The 18,841-nt window shown below is 43.1% G+C and overlaps 1 protein-coding gene across 1 annotated transcript in view; it reads left to right on the top strand.

The window, feature by feature from the left end:
- Positions 1 to 18,841, top strand: part of FRAS1 (Fraser extracellular matrix complex subunit 1) — a 173,862-nt gene that overhangs the window by 114,880 nt on the left and 40,141 nt on the right. The window contains exons 26-31 of the mRNA XM_080407940.1: positions 440 to 710; positions 1,918 to 2,002; positions 4,942 to 5,268; positions 10,042 to 10,195; positions 14,015 to 14,193; positions 17,034 to 17,150. Coding sequence (XP_080264066.1) covers positions 440 to 710; positions 1,918 to 2,002; positions 4,942 to 5,268; positions 10,042 to 10,195; positions 14,015 to 14,193; positions 17,034 to 17,150 — 1,133 coding nt within the window. The remainder of the gene's footprint in view (positions 1 to 439; positions 711 to 1,917; positions 2,003 to 4,941; positions 5,269 to 10,041; positions 10,196 to 14,014; positions 14,194 to 17,033; positions 17,151 to 18,841) is intronic.

The raw sequence follows: 18,841 nt of genomic DNA, 5'->3' as shown, positions 1-18,841 counted from the left end.
CATGTAAGTGGTTTTCTAAGTGATGTTACCTACTTAGGTGTGGAGGCACATTTTTCCAATCACAGTGTCATTTATCATCAATGTAAAACAAATTTAAAAATATCTTGGGGGAAATCCCTCACTAAATCAACTGTAGTAATTATGTTTTGTTCTAAATGAAGCTTTACTAGTCCATCTGCAGGGCAGGCCAATGTATGTTGGCTTTGAGTTTTATTATGGGGAACTCAAGATGGGAAGTGACTTGCCGAAGCCTCTCAAAATCATAGTGGGGATTGAGATGGATTGCAGTTCTTCTTGAGGTAGTGGGTGCCCACCTAGGTCAGGAATGAACAGGGCGTTATGAGGATCTGGTCTGTTATCCAAAACATGGTAGTGACAGGCAGGAAGCTCACAAAGCCCATGGCTGTAATTCATTCACTTTTCCCTTCTTTCTTTTTAGCCAGCAAGCATCCACCAAGCTTCCATGTGAACAGTACCCTCACAGTAGGAATCGGTGGCATGAAGCCCTTAGACCTCTCCTTACTGAGGGTGTGTGATCTGGATGGTGACACAGGACAGCTCTTGTTCCATATCGACAGCCCTCCCTCCAACGGCAGGCTGGTGATGCTGGGGAAGGGGGAAGGGGTGCAGCTGAGCGAAGGTGACCGCTTCAGCTGCAAGGATTTGAAGGAGAAGAGAGTCCACTTTGTGCACAGCAAAGAGAAATCCAGGTGACTCTGTTGACACTTTTCTCAGAGTTCTTGTCTTAAAAAAAAAAAACTTATCTTGAGAGCAGGTATTTCCTTGTTCCTTGGAAACCTCCTTACAGTGAAGCACATTTCTTACTGCTGTTAAAGAAATTACTAACGCACTTACACAGTACCATAGTATAAATGATGGTGCAAAACTTCTCTGTTATGGTCTAAGAGGTCACTGTGATCCGGCTATCAAAACTGTTGTGCTTTGGGGGTGCAGGAGCGTGTCTCATCTTTAGGATACTCTGCCATGGGTTTAAAACTGGCGTATTATCTGTTTCTTACAACAGTTTCTCGATACTGTCAGGAAGATGCTCAAATGATGTCACCACTCTGCTCTGCGACATAATCTGCATTCAGCCATTACTGCTTTGCCTGCAATGTGAGCTCTGTTAGTGTCCTGGGATAATTAGCGGTGATTAGTAGCTGGCAACATTCACACTGCAAGCGTGTTGCAAGGAAGCAGGTTTTTCCTGCTGCCAGGCAATAATCCTGCCAAATTTCACACTTGATTTACATCACCATAAAGCCTTGGGAACTAGACTGATACCAGTGGAATTGTTCATCTTTCTGCCTGTATATATTAGGGTGTTCTTTGATACGTTGTTTTCAAGAAGACTTTCAGGGTGTCCTGATGCCAAGGGTTAGCTCATGTTCACTCGACTTAAGGCACGTGTTTCTGTAGCATGCTTTATTTTTTTATTTTTTTTTTATCTGCCCGGTAGTCACAATGAAATGTCTGGATCTTGTCTTGAGAAGCATAGCTACGTTACATTCAAGGTTATTGGGTGGCATTATCGAAAAATAAATAGGAAGCAATAATACTGTAAAGTGGGAGCTTCTGTTCCGAAGCCAATAAGTGACATTTTTCTTCAGCCACAAAGAGCTGACATTTAGAATTGGTACTTTGTCTTGGAGATTCCATCCTATGTGGGTAACATTAGTGAAAGGGAAATGAGGGTATATTATTACACAGTTATAGGTATTTTATTACATGTTGTGACTGTTGTGAATCTTCAGAAAAAAATACCATAAAAACGTAATTGAAAAATCTTGAGCTAAAGCTTCTGTCACTAAGCTAGTCATTTTTACTGAATATATATTTTTATCATTATTGAGTCCTGCAAGAGCACTTCATTAATTTATATTTTCCTGTATTCTGGCTTGTTGGGGACTTGTTTAGGAAAGGACAGTTTTCCTTGAAGGTCAGCGATCAACAGTTCTTCTCCCATCCTGAGGTGGTCAACATTCAAGCATTTTCAACGCAGGTAATGTAAGAAAGCTGGGAAAGAACCACAAATTTGGTACCATTTGGAGCCCTGGTTTCTTGCAGTGATAACAAAGGAGCTGGGCAGAACTAGAGCTGGAGTTCAGGTCAGGCGAGTTAGACTCAGCTCTCACTTAGTCAAAAGTCATTTGGAAGAGCAGGACTTGAGGTAAGAGACTGGAGAAGCTGGCCCATGTCATTTTGCTTGTGTGGGGAACTGTAGCTGTGCAATCACAGGGCAATTATCACTGAGGGCTAAGGAGTCCCTGCTGTTCCAATTGTCCTTTGGATCTGCGGATGGTCTAGCTCAGTCTCTTACTGCGGGGCACTTGAATGGTGATTGATCCCTGTGGTAGGGATGCCTTGGCAGTCAAGGGCGTTTACTTAGATGCTCTGTTCTAGGACAGTTGGGAATTAAATCAGCTTGAGCTATTTAAAGTGTGTCTCTTAAACTGCTCAACACTTTTAGGCAGGTTGATGGTGCTGTGAAGCCTCCATGTCTCTCATATTATTGTTGTTTAAAGCCTGTAGCATGATATTGGGGAGGGGCTCACCCAAGAGATGGTATCAGGCAGTTCGTTTGTGACCTGTTTTCGTAAGGGTAGGCTCTCTCATAGGCAAGGTGTGAAGAGATGTGCAAGATATGCATTAAGGGAGAGGGCACAGCCTTACAGAAAGGGCGAGTTGTCCAAGCTCAGCCTAGCTGTATGTGTCATGTCAGCCTGTCAGCAAGTCATATCATCACATCCCTCCAGACAGGCTTTGGTTCCCCCTCCAGCTACAGGTGTTCCTCTGATGGAGCTGCCAGCACAGTGGGTGTGCTGAAGCTGCCCAGCCCAGCTTCCCAGTTGCTGCTGGTCATGCTGGTAGCCACCTCACCGTGGACTCACTTTAACAGGGTCCATCTTTCCAGGGAGGCTTTGCAGCTTGCACTGAACTTTTTCCATAGTCAAACTCTCTAGTTGAAAGCTCAGTCAGATAGCTTTGCTTGAACGGAGCTTGTTGTGGCTACTTGGCATATGCTAGCAGAATAAAGAGACTTGAAGCGGCAAATGAGAGTCTGCTACACTTAATGCCTGTATACGTTCTCAGAGGGGCATTAAATAGCTTGATAAAACTGTAACTGGAAATCTGGTGATAATCCTTACTCTTTTAGTGCTGAATCCTTCCTGCCTACAAACCTGACTCAGTGTCCATCCTCACAACGAGTCATTTAAGAAATGCATTTCTTTTAATCATTGCAGTAGTGGATGGGTTTGTGTCTGAAAAGGTGCTTGTGCTGTTCTGTGCTGCACTCTGAGTGCAGTAGGAATGTAGCCAGCAGCTCAAAAACATGGTGAGCTACTGACGTGCTCACTGCATACCTTGCTGGGGGCCTGGGAGGGGTCTCCAGTTTAATGTATGTAGTGTTCCTTATAGGAAACAACTAAGGTGCATAATTTCTGTGGTTCTCTGACACTCTTGAGACTTTGCACTGCTTGCTTTTTTTCTGGATTGGGATCCTAGAGAGGTGGTAGCTTCAGAGTTAGGAATTACTTTTTTTTTTTTTTTAATTGCACTTTTGTCGCTTTTAATCATTATATTCCATATTAGTCCTTCTGTAACTTCTGGAAATTAGAAGTGTTCTAGTTTGTCCTTCAGCGTAAGACAAACTGTGGATTGTGATCCTGTTGTGTGTATATTGATTCTGGCTGGTGCTGAAATCTTTGCTCAGTCTAATCTCTTGTTTACCTCAGTAGGATGTTCCCCTAAATAAGAGCTGCAGTCACTGCCCCAGAATACATGAGTGAGGTATAATAACAGGAATTTTGCCTGCTGATCCTTAATAACCCTGATAAGTTGTACACGGGTGAGATGGCAGCAGTTAGCTCCCTGATGAATGTTCCCAGGGCTTTGACTTTGTCCCTGCAGGATCACCTCCCTCCTGAGGCAAGGTATTAGCAATGGCAAATGATGTTTACTGGGATCAATAAAGACTGCAGATTTAAACTTTCTTGAGGATGAAGAACTACAGAACTAATGTAAACCAACAGAAATGTGGACTCTAGCTGATCTTCATTCTGAGCTGAGTAAAGCTGTGTGCAGTCTTTGAAAATAAAGAAATAATGATGCTGACGACACCCAGTTTTGCTGTCTTTGAGATGGACTTTATCAGTTTGAGATGAGCAGAACATCCTTCAGTGTTAGTTGATTGACTTATTTCTACTTAGAAGCATTAATTCAAGCTTCTGCCTCTCAGCGTGGCTTACTGCTATGAGTCTCCTGTGTAGGTTATTCTCCATCTCCTGGCATTCTTCCTTGCTTCCTTTTTTCCCCTCTCTGCAACTCGTTTTAACAGGTCGCCTGGGCGCTGTGTGGGGTCTTCCTCTCAAGCATCAGTGCTCTGCAAGATGTGTCACTGAAGCTGTGGGTTATACACAGGGACAACGTGGGGTGTCTCCATCCCGACCCACCCTGAACTGATTGTTCACAGGCATCTGAGGTGCCTACATTCCCCTTGGCCCTGCAGATGTGTGTGCAACGTGTAAACCTTCCAAAATAGTTGGGGTCCACGTTTCCATTTGAATTTCCATGGATAGTAATCAGGCAAAGCTGTGTCCCTTGTCTCTTAGCCGTGCAGGCAGCAAAGGGAATACAGGCTCTAGCTGATAACTAAATTGCTTTCTATATACGTGTCCTAAGTTTTTTTCCTTTCCTAAGGCTTGCTGTGGTGTAAGAATCTTCTTTTAATGAACTAAATCAGTCTAAATTGCTAGATAGTCTTAGATCTGCCCACTGGGAGGGAAAGTGTGGATAGTGATTCTCTGCTGCTTAGAAATAGGAGGTTTCCAGGGATGAAGTGAGCTAATTTCCTTAACCCCACGATCTTCATTCCATACTTTGATTGTGATCAAGTTGCTAAGGTTTAGCAAACACCCAAGAGCTGCTTTTATGTTTCAGGCCCCATATGTGTTCAGAAATGAGGCTCTCCTTGTCGGCAGAGGGGAAATTGGAACTATAACAGAACGGTTGCTTGGAGTGAGAGACAGTGACAATCCTCAGGACATTGTGCTGATGGTTTTAGAGCCTCCACGTCATGGGCAGCTGATCAGACCTCCTGGGGACTCGGCTTCTGCTGTCCACATGTTCCACCTGGATGACCTTGCTGGTGGACTGCTGCGTTACGCTCATGATGGCTCCGACACCCAGGATGATGCAGTTCTTTTGCAAGTGAATGATGGGCACCACTTCCAGAACATCCTGTTCCACATTAAGATTGCTCCCAAGGTATGTGCTGTGACATGAACCCTCACAGGCAAATTGAAGTCTGGAGAAGTATCACTGTGTCCTTGGGGTGTCACTAATCCTACATTACCGACAGGCTGTGGTCAGAGGCAGGAGAAAGTAGTGGATTGATTGAGTTTTGGAGGTCGCCTGAATTCTTGGTTTGCAACAGGAATGGCTCAGTTCAAGCTGTGTAGCTTTGACAATTCAAATCCATAGTTACTTGACAAAAAAACTTTCTGGAGATGCAGGTGAGAATTTTGCACTGGCGAGGGCAGTGAATTAAAAAATTATGGTGGGGAGAGCGTGCTGATGAGATAGGCAAAGCAGTTACTGAGACACAAAAGAACGTGAATCGAACAACTTGGCTAATAAGGTGTATCACTGGTACTTCGGTGGTGGTGGTGTCTCTCAAGGTCAGGAACTCTGCTGCTCACTCGGCGTTGCTCTGCTAAAATCTTGCACCTGCTGCATCTTTCTGTATGATAACTTCCCCCAGGACAGGGCACAGATACCTAAATTCAGAAATTATTAAGAAGTATTTTAATTTTTATTTCTTGCTTTTATTGCAGTTCATAATTTGTCTGTTCCGTATTTGGACACGAAGTGGCACTTTGTATTAAATTTTATGGAGATTACAGCAGTAAAATTAGAAACAGTGGTGCTTTTCCATTTGTTTATGAAGTAAACCCCAGGCAAACAAGGCACAAAATAGATACACCATGTGTGGTGGAGCTTTGAAAAAATTAAAGTTGCTGAAGTGCTTGCAAGCATTTCAGTTCTGGTATCGTGGTATTGTAATAGAAGGAAAAAAAGCTAACGATTTCCTTATCCCTTAGTTAATGTGAAAGAGTAATGAAAAATAGAGCTGCTGGAGAAGTCCACTGTTGGCTGTCTTTTTGTGTATGGATCTAAGAATTACACACTCTTTGAGGGCTTCCACTCCATGAAAAAGGAGTTAGGGGGTAAAATTACCCCTCTTTTGTCCTCTTCTCTGCTGCATTAGATAACTTTCAGAGCAACTTGGGCGTGGAAATTTTAAGTAAGGTTTACAAGCAGTACATGTGCCTGTGTGATTAGCATTAGGTTAACTCATCCCATTTGGACCCTGCAGGTTCTCCTAAAGCTGTGGTAGTAATTAATGATAATTGGTGACATGACTCACGTATAAGTCTGGGAATGAAAAAGGCGTGGCTTTCAGGGCTGGTGCTGAGTTACTTAGACTCTGGGATAAGAGCACCCCTGCCTCTGGTTTCTTTACCCAGATCACTTTGGTGGCCATAAGGCATGTAAAAATGCTTGGAGCCTCTGTGTTGTTTTTACCAGTGGGGTTTTTTTGCTATTGATTAAGCAGGTTCTTGCAAATGCCTAGTGAGGGTTGAATTGCTGAGCGTAGTTCCTTCTATTAGCCGATCTTGCGTTCCCTTGTCTCTCATTATCTTCCCAAATCTCTTTGTGCAGCATTTGGTTGCAGAGAAGAATGCAGGTGGTGACAGAGGTGAGAGTGGAGCAGCTTTTAGTACGAGGGGAGAGCTGGCAGATACCCAGCTCCTGTCTCATCCTAATTATCATCTTTGTGGAGTAGCCTTGGGTGCTGAAGTGCGTGCAGCGTTTGTTTCTGAAAAGGTGCCGCTGAGACACAGGCAAAGACCCTTGGTGGTTTTTTCCTTGGTTTACATCTGCAGATTGCTTGAAGAGTTTGGTAGGGCCCTGACCAGAGGTGTGGGAGTTCAGGGTGTGGATTTTTAACCGTGTTACTTTCCTGAGTACACAAAGCTTGATATAATGTGCCGCCTGATGGGTTTATATGGTAAATCCTGGTATGAAAGGACATTTCTAGGATCCCTATTCCATGGGCTCAGTCAGCATAATTCTCAGACATTCATCCATAGGAGCACTGCAGGGAAGGGGTGAAAACATAAAAGAAGGACAACATAACCTTCCAAATATTACGAATTAGAGGGTTTTGTTTCTTCACAACAGGTGTGCCTTGTTCTCTACAAGGTGCTGTTTTTTAGTCCCTTTGGTTGCTAACAGCCTGCTTTTCCCTATTTGTCCCCGTCCACACGCTTCATTCTGACCTGCTGCAGTCTGAGCAACTGGCCTCTATTTTGAGAGCTCTTAATAATGATTTGCACTGCTGTATGTTTTTATTGACATTCTCTAACAATTACGGCTTCTGTGAAGTTAATTTGAGACCTGCGGGTGCTTCATTTTTGGCACCAGTGGCACCCCAATGGGAAGTAAGGAGCCCATGCCCTAGAAAATATGATCGCCAGCTATGTACTGTAAGTCAGAGGAGGTCACAACTACCCACATGTGATCTGCCCGTTGCCAGTGGGACACAGAAGCCTTTCTTTTCTGAGAGGCTAGGGGGAATGCAGGAAAAAGAAAACATATGTTTATTTTCAGGGGGTGTTGGACCCCAAGAGAAGATCCAGCTAAGTAAGGGAGATCTCCAAAATATTTGCAAGCCACTGCATCTTGCCCTACCTGAGAGCAGGTAACTGAAGCACGGACCAGGGAGCATGTTAGCTTCCCTGGGCTCTCTGGAAACACTTCTCCTGTGCTGTGAATCCATTCACACAGCTCAGGTATCAGTTAAAAAAAAAAAATAATTGAATGTGATTCTAGCTGTTTTGCTGAACACGGTGTCAGCACTCAGACCAGGCAATAGCTTGTTACTAAATACACCTTTAAAAATATTACCAAGCAAAAAGAGCTGTCCCATGGATGTGTTCTTATTAACAAGCAGGATCGCAGCATCAAAGCCATGTGGAAATGGTATGACAAAATGTCAGACTGATTGAATGTGGCCATTGAAGGAACATTCAGTCATTTAGTTACTGAAAAGCCAAAGGGTCCCATGTTTATAGCAAAACCACAACCTTGTGTTTAATTAACATTCACTTAGAAATATTTTATTTTCAAACACTGCCTTTTGCCTGTCATTCTTTGAAGTGTGGCTAGTCTCTATTTCTCCTTACACAATAAATACAGGGACCTTTCTGACCTTTTCCGTTTGTTTGCTCTTCCAGAGTTTTGTTTTCCTGGGCCTGTATGCATCATGATGTGATTGAATCGATAGGGTCAGAGGAAAGTGTTCATATATATTGGCAGGGTGCTCTTAGCTGGCACAGGATCTTGTTTTCTTCTTCACTGTTCTTTAAAAAAATAAGGCATCCAACTGGAAAACTCTTGATCTAACATAGCTGAAGATTGTGCAGCATTTTAAAAATTAACACTGTGCAAAATACATGTAGTACAAATTAAGCGGGTGAACGTTGAGCAGCAGGCACGTAAAAATGGAGATATAAGATCGTCCTTTCATGTAGTTCCTTTTCACAAACATCTGTTTAGCTCTCCCAGCTGTCCCTGCTGCAGATTCAGAAGAACATAGTAACGAGTCATTTATCAGTTTTGGGGTGACACATAATTATGTGGAGTAGTAAATGAGGAGGAAGATGGTCACTTATATGGAGCAGTCAGGATTTTGACTGATTATGCTGTTCCCCACAACCAGTTTCAAGGCGAATCTGCAGAAATAAGAAGTCACATTCACAGCAATTGGGCTTACAAGAAAGAACCATGTCACAGAAGAGGTCATGGGGATTTTGGTGGCTTGTCTGACAGAGCGTGAGCTAACAAAGTAATTTAGAACCAAAAAGGGCAAATATAATCCTTGAAGGCCAGAGGAGTGTTACTGAAGTATATGAAAATGGTAGCGAACCCATTACTGCATCCATTCCTGACATCCACATTTCAAGAAGCTTGAATTAATATTGGATAGATATTTGGAAAAAAAGCCACAGAAATAATCTGAAGGTTAGAAAACCCACCAAGTGGTTTTCAGCAAAGCAAAAGACTTTGATGGATGCTCAGGCAGACTTCAGTTTTACAAAAGTAGTTAAGAATGACTTGACTGTGGGTGTAAGTCCACACACAGAGAGAAGGTATTTGATCTAGAAGTCTTCCTACAAGTGTGTTCTTAGCAAAAAAACCCACAAAACCAAACAACAAAAAACCCAAAAAAACTAACTTAGCAAAAAATGATGCAGATTTGTTGCAGTAGATACTGAGTGAAATTTATGTATCTAATTTTCTGAATGTTAAACTGCTTCTATTCAAGCAAAGGACAGAAAACTATCATAATTCATGTTTCTGCCAAAATTCACCATGAGCGTTTGCATACCTTTACGTTCAATTTCCCCTCATCTTATAGAAAAGCACGAGGCTGGTCATGAACCTTGGAGATACCACCTCTCCATGCTCACGGAGAGGTGATAAGAGTTATAGATATGGGTAGAGATAGCGGAGGTGCCACAGAGAGATACTTCTGAATGGGTAAGAAGCTGTTATTCTCTAAGTACCCTTGAAAGGTGTGGTTTTTTAGCAATACGATGAAGACATGAGAGAGAAAATGTGGATCCAATCAAACTGGTGCGGTAGACTGGATACTTTTTTTGTCAGGTGTTGATAGTAGTGAATTTTCCACTGTGCTGTGGGGATAAATTCTGTCAAGATGTGTCACAAGTCAAGCGGACAGAGAATGAGGGTGGTGGTAGAAGACACAGTTGTGGAGGGAGTCTGAGGTTGTGAAGGTTTAAGGTCAGTGGCAGGAGATTAGAAGCAGTGGAGGACAATGTCAGTTCTAGAGAACTGGGTCTGAGGGCTGTAGGTGAAGGATGCACAACCATGCACTTGAAAATCTGTTTCCGTGTGTGCAGCATTGCCAACATTCAGTTCAGCCTTTTCCTGCTGTCCCCCTGCCTGCAGAACAACGGCAGCCCTCAGCTGGTGACTAATTCCCTGGTGTGGGTGCCCCAGGGAGGCATGCTGCAGATCTCCAAGACAATTCTGCACGCCAGGCTACCCGGTGCCCGCGACTCCGAGATAACTTACACCATCATCAAGGACCAGCCAAGACATGGTAAGTATCTTTGGAGTTTTGTTGTCCAAAAGCCGCTGTAGCGTGTTGCTTTTCACACCACATGCCCCAAGGTGTCCATTCGCTAAGCAAGTGTAGGATTCTGGTTCCTCTGGGGGAAAAGGATGTTCTTCACAGACCTGTGGGATTTTAATTCTTCCATGGTATTTTGCCCACAACAAATAGCATTTGAGGGAGTATTTCCATATAATACTCAGCAATAAGTGCTGCTAACCTCTTCTTTTTCCAATCCAGATGGGCAGGCAGGCTAACGAAGCACCGTTGTCCTGCCTGGTAGTCTGAACTTCTGCAGCTGTGTTCCTCTAGTAGTAGTGAAGTTCTGGTGGATTTACAGCCTTATGAGAGCAGAATCTTACCTCGCTGCCAAAAGATAAAATTCTAGATGAATGTCTGGTTTAAGAGGAGCATAGAGTAGTATCTGCCTCTAGAAACTGCTGAGCAAAACTTTACCTTGAAGAACTGGAGACCTCCCTAAATTCCATGACATTGGATTTCATTTCTACTGATGGAAGGAGTTATTAACTCAAGCAGAAATTGGTGATATTGGCATCCCTGTGTAATTCTTGTCTCCGCATTTCTTTTGAGAGGCTCTGATCCCATCTCTTAGAGTAACGGCTTTCACAAAGCAACCCCACGGGTGGGGCTGCAGCTTGTAGATTAACTTCTGGACCGCCAAGGAGAGGAGCATGGAAAGTACCAGTATTTGTGGCTGAGCTACAAACTGAGCGAAACTGGATGGAAAAACTAAGATGTCCTATGTGGAGGGAAAGGAAATATGAACAGAAAAGAAAAATGTTTTCCCATTCAGCATCACCATTTTCTAAACTAGAACCATGTCTTTAAATAGTATATTTTGCACTTCTATAAAATGGTGTCATTGCTTTTAATTTGCTGAGCCAGATAAAATTACAGAATCCTTTTAGCAACATCAGTGCTGGTTTTTTGCTTTTTGCTGTAAGGACAGGCTGGTTTCCGTAGCAGCTGCCAGTACCTGATGGAAACATAGATAACGTTATTTTTGCAATTTAGAAGAGAAGTAATTAATTTGTATTCCCCCTTCAGTTTTCTGCAAATGAAGGACTGTCTTCTCATTTTTAATAAGCATTTACATGAAAACAAGAATTTTTCCCTGAGGGGCTTGTCTCCTGCTGCCTAACCCTAACCAAAATTTATAATCCTGTATTTGTAGCACCGTAATTATCTCTACTGTAATTAATTGCAATAACACAAATGGTTTTGTAGCTGCAGGTGAGGAATAAGCAGTAGAAATCAATGATCTTCAAAATTTAAGCTAAAATACTATTGTACAGAAAGGGAGGAAAAAAAATAAGAGAAAGAAATGTAGAAAATGGGTCCTGAATCAAGGAGGGTTTATCTGCCGATTTTAATTTGACTAATGGAGAAGATATTCATACCCATAGAAAATATATAGTTTGATTTTTAGATAGGAAAAAAAACCAATTTAGAATTAGCTACTATGTTTCTATAGCACAAGCGTGTGGACAAAGGCGGCTTCTTGCCCTTTATTTCAAGATTCTGAAGCCAAACGAAGGATATAATTAGGGAAGGAAGATCTCTGCCCAGATCCCCTCCTCCTGCAGAGCTGGATTTGATTCTTTGATTTGGGAACCGGAGAGCGGTTGGTCTTCCTAAAGATCTCTGTGTGCTGGGCATCCTGTTTTGTCCCTAGAAACAGAACCAGAGTCTTCCCTGGCTCTCCTCCCAGCACACAGGATGCTACGTGGAAAAAATAAATACTTCTATAGGAGCGGGTATTGTACTTTAAGCTGCTCCACATGACATACATTCTTAGAGGATGACATTTCTAAAGCCAGTGGAAAGGGATGCAAGTGTCCACTCTTTTTAAAATGAATGAGACCACAGTGCCTGAATCCTCTGGACAGCTCTGGAAATTACAGCTCTATAGTCCCCATATATTTCAATAAATTGCCCGAATGTGCATAAGTTGTACATTCATGTGTATAATCGATCAACAGGTGCTGTTCCACTTTAAAAAAAATGTTTCACATGAAATGGTAATTGTAAACGAATAAGTAAACACATATATAAATAAGTAAATATGTATAAATAAGTAAGTAAAATAAGTAATCACAGTGTTGTGCTTTCTGATCGCGTTAAATATTAATTTATGAGACACGTAGACGCCCATCTTGCTTAAAGCAGCTGTATGTTCTCATTGTTTCTTCTCTTACTTTGGGTGGGATAAACAACTTGCAGGCCCTAACTCCTTTGGGTATGTGATTAGCATCTTTAGAAATCACTTGAAAGATTAAGGTGGTGAACTCCCATGAGCAAAAGCGTAAGATTGGGAATGTAATTAGGGCACTGATAAGGGAATATTAGCATAGAGTTTGATGATAAAATGGAAGTGTGATGTTTCAGCCTGGTGAATGATTTTAATTTTTTTTTATTGCTCTAACTGTATGAGGGTGGTTTTGGGAAATGAAATGGGAGAGCTTATGATGGATATTTTGCATAACAGAATGATTAATGCTGTAAGGGGAGCTGAAGTAATTTATAATATATGTGGCTTCTGAATTAGTAGCCATGAGGGATGCGTTCAAAGACTAGTAAAAAAGCACAATAAACAACTAGCAGGTTATTTAAAGAGCAGCTGAATTATATATAGTCAAGAATAATAAGGATAGGGGAAACATACCATTTTTTCACAGACTATATGTTAACTCCAAACCAGTAAATTACATTGTAAAATAGAAAAATATGCCATTTATTTTGATACTGTAGCTCATTGTCAGGTTTTAATTTCATTTATGTGTGTGGTTAGGAAAAATGTTCACATCAATGAAAGTGATGACCAAGGTTTTGATACCCTTCTCTTGGTGGGCAGCACTTGGCTCTTTCTTTGAGTAATTTTATTAAGGTCTGTTGAGCATTAGTAGTGATATCAAAATTGAAGCCTTGCAGGCATGTGTGAGGAAGGCTGATAACCAGTGGGACATGCCCTCATCCTGCTGTTCTCTGTCATAGCTGCAGTGAAGCCACTGAGTCCAGCTGACAATCTGTTTCTGTTACAAAAATCAGAAAGAAGCTGGATGTTAGAGATATAAAAGCTACGTACTCTTTGGAGTAAGAGCTACAAACCAGGGCGTACAGCCTTCCTATACAGCCTGTGATATCGAGGTCCTTTACTGTATCTGTTCAAGAGCTCTTTTTCAGTTGAAGATTTCTGTTCAGAGAAGGCAGTTGAGTATACTTTTTTGGCATAATAAGTTCCCAAAAGAGCTGACCTTGAAAAAATTAGTATGCTATATTCTGATACTTCAATTTTACCCTTGAGGGGAAGATGGGTAGTCTGCTGCAATGCTTTTTAACCCTGCTTGTGTCTCACTTCTGTCCCTTCACAGGAGCTTTGGAAAGTGGGGCATGTTCTGTGCATCTGTTTTTCTGCTCATTTTATCAAACAGGCACATTTCAAGGTTGAAATGGGCTGGTCAGTGGGCAGAATGACATTTTGGGAGTTTGAAGTTGCAGATGCTGTTCTTTGCTTGACCGTGTATTTCTTCAGTGCACTTGCATGAGTTACTTGATCTGCCCTTTGCCAAAACAGGAGATAAAATTTCTCTCTGTCAGTGGGATGTTGCAGGATCCCTTAGTGGTTTGGGGGGGCAGTACTGCTTATTTGTGTTAGTCACATGAGATGGAAAAAAAAAAGACTGCGTGGCCCTGTGTCTTGGATGCTCATGAGCTGGTGAAAAGGCATCTGTTCCTCCTTGTTTTCTCACAAGTTGTGCCGTGGCTGTTCATCTTTGCTTTTTCCAGGTGAAGTGGTGCTTCTGGTCCCGATGCCAGCAGATAGCCCAGCAGACTCATGGCAGCTTTTGCCTGATGGAAGAGCAGCCTCACCTACAACCTCTTTTACCCAGCAGGACATCAACGAAGGCATTGTGTGGTACAGGCACTCTGGATCTGAAGTAGAGAGTGACTCCTTCCAATTCCAGGTACTCCTCATGGTATCCACAGGGGGGTCACACAGCAGTTCTGCTGGCATTTTTCTCTCGGATTACTCAGTCTGCCGTTCTTGTGACCCAGAGGTTTAATAGATACACAAATACATGCATGCACCCACAAATACGTGTGTAAATTTATATGTGCATTTACATACAGACTTATGTGTGTATACATGTGTGTTGCTTGACTGTAGATGAATGTGCCTGTTATCGGGGTGGATGCAACCCATCATTGTATCCGTGGGAGACTTATTCATGCACAAGGGAGCTTGTGGATCCCCAGGTTTTAATCTGTGGCAGTGGAGCCAGCCAGCTACCCACAATGTTGAGCTGCATGTGATGGCATTAACCTTCTGGATGTCAAATCAGAGGCCGTATTACAGATCTGGAGATAATTGTCTTTCGAGTAGCATCTAACATTTAAGCTATTAAACTAATAGCTGGCCTGATTTTCTGGAGAACAATCCCATCTCAGGAAGGAGAGGGTTTTGTAGAAAAGCAGTGATGTTGCCCTTGTGCCTGATAGCTTATTTAAGCAGGAGAGCTCTCAGAGATCAAGAGTCCCCAGGGTGAATAGGCAAACAGGGCTGCACTTAACAACTTCCACAGGATGAAACTAGCAGGCTTATAACATACCATCAGCATGGCACAGTGTGTCCCGAGACTCAATTCTTGCTGTGACAGTGATCATGTCTCCACTGGCCTTTTCCTGTGGGCTAAGATTGTCCCTTAGGGGCACCCCACTGATATGCTTGGGCTTGCTTTTGGGGAAGAAATAGGAACAGGGAATGTTTTTTTGCCTGGTGGTCCTTTGAAGAGGTAACAGAGGGTAACTACCACCCGTCTTGTAACCTGCTGCTTCCCTTCCACCACGCTTTGAGATGAGGCTGGTCCCAGGGAACAAGGGAAGAGCAGGGCGGTGGGTCCACATAGCCGTGTGTTTGGGTGTCCTGGAGATCCTCCAGCTGGGTGCCGAATCTGCATGAGGAGACCCTTAAAGAGGTCCTCCCAAGGCATCCCTGAGATCCAGACCTCTGGGAAAGGACTCCCCAGTGCAAGGTGTACTACTGCAGCTCATATCCTGGCTATTTTGATGCCCCATTTGCAGTTCAGAGAGGTCTGACTCCATGACACTGCATGGCAAATCCATCACCCCCTCATAAAACCTGTGATATTGACTCCAGGTGCAAAGTGTTCTGAGTGCCTTTTTTTAAATTGTTTTGTTTTGTGAGCCCCAAAACCAAGCAACCCTCCTACTTTCTGCAGTCCCTAAGCTAATAATTTAATTTTTGCTATAGATTATGTCTTCATGCAAACAGACAAAAAGGTACAAATACTCCCCAGCAGATGTAATACTAAAATAAATCCTACATCCCCACAGGTTTAACATTCATAAAATTCCTCAGACAGGTCCTTGCTGTCTGCTTGCAAGGTTTAACAGCCTCCCATAATGCTAAGCCTACGTGAACACTTACATGCAGTATTTGTTACATCTGGTTTACAAGTCAGAAGCTATTACTGTAGCACCGGAGAGGCAATTAAGGTAATTTCTAAAGTAATTAACATAAGTGATAATGAGGAATTTGTGAGTGTCAATGTTGAACAAGCTAATCTTTAGCTCTAATTGCTACATTCCTCTTATAGAGTATGCATTTTGCATGAGTTAAATGTTTGGTTTTAGTATCTTGGAGCGGTAGCAATAATTGTATGGAGAGCCCGACTGAGAGAGGAAGCTGCACTTGCCTGGGTCACATCAGGAGACTGTTAAACATCTGTCTGGGTCCTGAACCTTGGATTGGCGCATCTCAGAAAGGGCCAACGTGTTGTTTTCCTCAGTATTTTAGCAATTTCCATTCAGGTGACAGCAACGCAGAACAGGTCCAGCAAATGGCTAGAGTTATTTCACTCATTTCAGCAGAGCCTGCATTTTTATGCGTTTTCTTGAAATTAAGCTTGTGCTGACGGCTGTTCTTGCACACAAAGTGCTCTATTGAACCCAAGTGCGGACTTCCATCCCTACTGAAAGATAAAGCCATAACCAAGTCTAACAGAGAAGTGGGCTGTGTTTGTCTTATCTCAGAATTGCTGGGAACATTTGCAGGCTGATCTCTAGGGGATGGGTTTGGTCCTGTGAATTTTTACAAACTTAATACAATTTGCTTTATATGTCGTTACTGCAGGTTTGCTATTATGAGTTAGATACCAGTGACTTAATTCTGCTTTTATAGTGGCTTATGGAAAATTTTTATGGGTCTCTGTGACACAGAAGTGCAGCCTGTCTTGACAGACGTTGGGATCACAAGGATCACTGCCAAGGCAGTGCCATTATTGAAAGACCAGTTATTGCCACCTTGTCAGCCCAACTGGTGATCATTTTGAGGGTAGGAGGAAGGTTTAAAAAACCCGGGGTTTTTTTCTGTTCCTGTAATGTAAGCTGTGCAGACAGTTGGAGTAAAATTCCATAGCAAAACTATGACAGTGGTGAGGGGAAGCAGAAACGAATAGCAGGTAGGGAACTGACAAACGGACATCTTCCTAATAAACTATTTTGTGAAAGTGAACCACTTTTAAACTATATCATAAATATATATAAATAAATAACTAGAAAGTGAACTATTTCTAGATTGTACAGGCAATAATGGAGAAACTGGTTCTTATTTAGGCCATAGTTCCCATCAGCTGCCTTTCATATGTGCTTTGGGTTGGTATCTGCTGGAAAGGTGTGTCTTTGCCTTCCCGGACCAGAAGGAGTGGAGAAAGGCATGAAACTGATCCAGAAATGCGAGAGCGTCCTTTGTCAAGTATCCATTCATGGGACCTTTCCTCCCCAGGTGTCCGGCTCTGCCAGTCCACAAACCAGCTTGAAAAGCCACGTGTTCAACGTTGCAATTCTCCCACAGACGCCCAGAGGACCTCAGCTTTCCCTTGGCTCCTCGCTGCACATGGCTGTAAGTGTGAACTGATGCTGCTGGTTCTGTATTCCCACTCCCCTTGCAGCAGGGCACAGCGACCAGAGCCTCCCCCAGAGCACTAACCGCTCCATGCTGATTCCTGTACTTGCTATTGTCCGCGCTCTTGTGCTCGATTCAAAGATGGAACTAAAGCTACGGAACAGGATATGTGCAGCAGATAGCTAGCTGGAGTAGAAATGGGGAAAAAAGGTTAGAAGAGTAAGTGATGGGGAGGGGGGGAAATACCTATAAAAAGTTGAAAAACTCAGTATTAAAACCGATGCATGTATAGAGTGGAAAGGAGAGGGAGAGAGAAGAAGAAATACATTTAACATCTTTTTATGGAATTCTTACCCTTTGCCAAGAAGCCATTAGGAAAGGCAAGAGCAAAAAACTGGATTAGAGAGAAAAACTACAGATTCGAGAGCCTGTAATGAATAGAACTTGCCAGTCATTTCCACTGCAAATTTTATCAGAACTGTAGCCCACTCACATTAGAAAGTTTTCATCCATCATTCTGACATCAGGAACGCAGACTATAATGTGCGTGGAAAACATTCGGATAAGCCCTAAGCCCATTATATCTGCATCTGTGGAACCGAATTACCTTTTCGTGCAGTATCGACTCTGGGACCGACCATTTTGATAAAAGTGGTGTCTCTAATGTAGTTCTTTTCATGACTGTGTTAATTGAAAAAATAACCTCGACGTTTAAAGTTGGTTTTGTGAGCTCTCAGACTTTGGTGTGTGCCTCCTCCATGTGTCCCCATCACTACGTGGGGCAAGTCCAGCTTTCCTCTCTGCTTCTTCTCCTGTCTCCTGTTCTTTGATTCTGTAGGGAGAGATCCCGAGTGCATGAGCTAAAGGGCAGCATCAGGGCTCTGCACCCCAGTCACCTGTTGGGACGCACAGAGAGCCAGGACCCCAGAGGAAAGGTGTTTGATTTAGACATCCCCTTGGTTTCATAGCTTTGTTGTGGTCTGTGGGGCTTTCAGAGGGGGAGCAGGATCATAATCCGCTGAGCAGCAGTCCTGAGCTGAGTGAAACAGGGCAGGCGGTGATGAGAAACCAGAGATGAGGACTTGCAAGAAACGTGAACAGCACTGAGGCAGCAGCTACCTGCAGGGAGAGGGAGAGCTGGGTCTACAAACTTGGAACGCGGCATGCAGTCATCTTTGGCATTATTCATTCCTGATGATTTATTTAGAGTGTGTGAGGTGCCAGCGGTATGCTCAGCATTATCAACCAGAAATCCTGCGCCCTTGGGTACTCCCTGACAGACAAAAGCACACTGAAAGGCTCATGCAGTGCAGGAGAGCAGATGTGGCAAACCTCCCAGAGGCAGTGGGTCCCCAGGAGGACCCTCCTAAGGGGAGGCAAAGGATGTCTAAGCCAGCACAGCCTGCCAGGCATGGGACCAGGAAAGGCCAAAGAAAGTGGTGGGAGAGGGATTAGTGAAAAGTCTATGACGCAACGGCCTTGTCAGGGTCTAAAATAGTGGTGACCTTTCACGGGCAATAATAAAACATGCTCAGACTGCTACTTGGAGCAATAGTCAGTGATGTATCTTTCTGCTCTTGACTTTTTGTTGTTGTCATTATTGACAAAATTGATGGGAGAGATGTCTGGCTGAGCCATGCAGCACTGGATTTTATAGCTAATTACACACCACAAAATTCAATAGTGCC

The sequence above is a fragment of the Falco punctatus genome (assembly GCF_963210335.1).
Source record: "Falco punctatus genome assembly, chromosome: 1".
Lineage (NCBI taxonomy): Eukaryota > Metazoa > Chordata > Aves > Falconiformes > Falconidae > Falco > Falco punctatus.
Note: the sequence above shows the minus strand (reverse complement) of the source record. Positions and strands in the feature narration are given on the sequence as shown.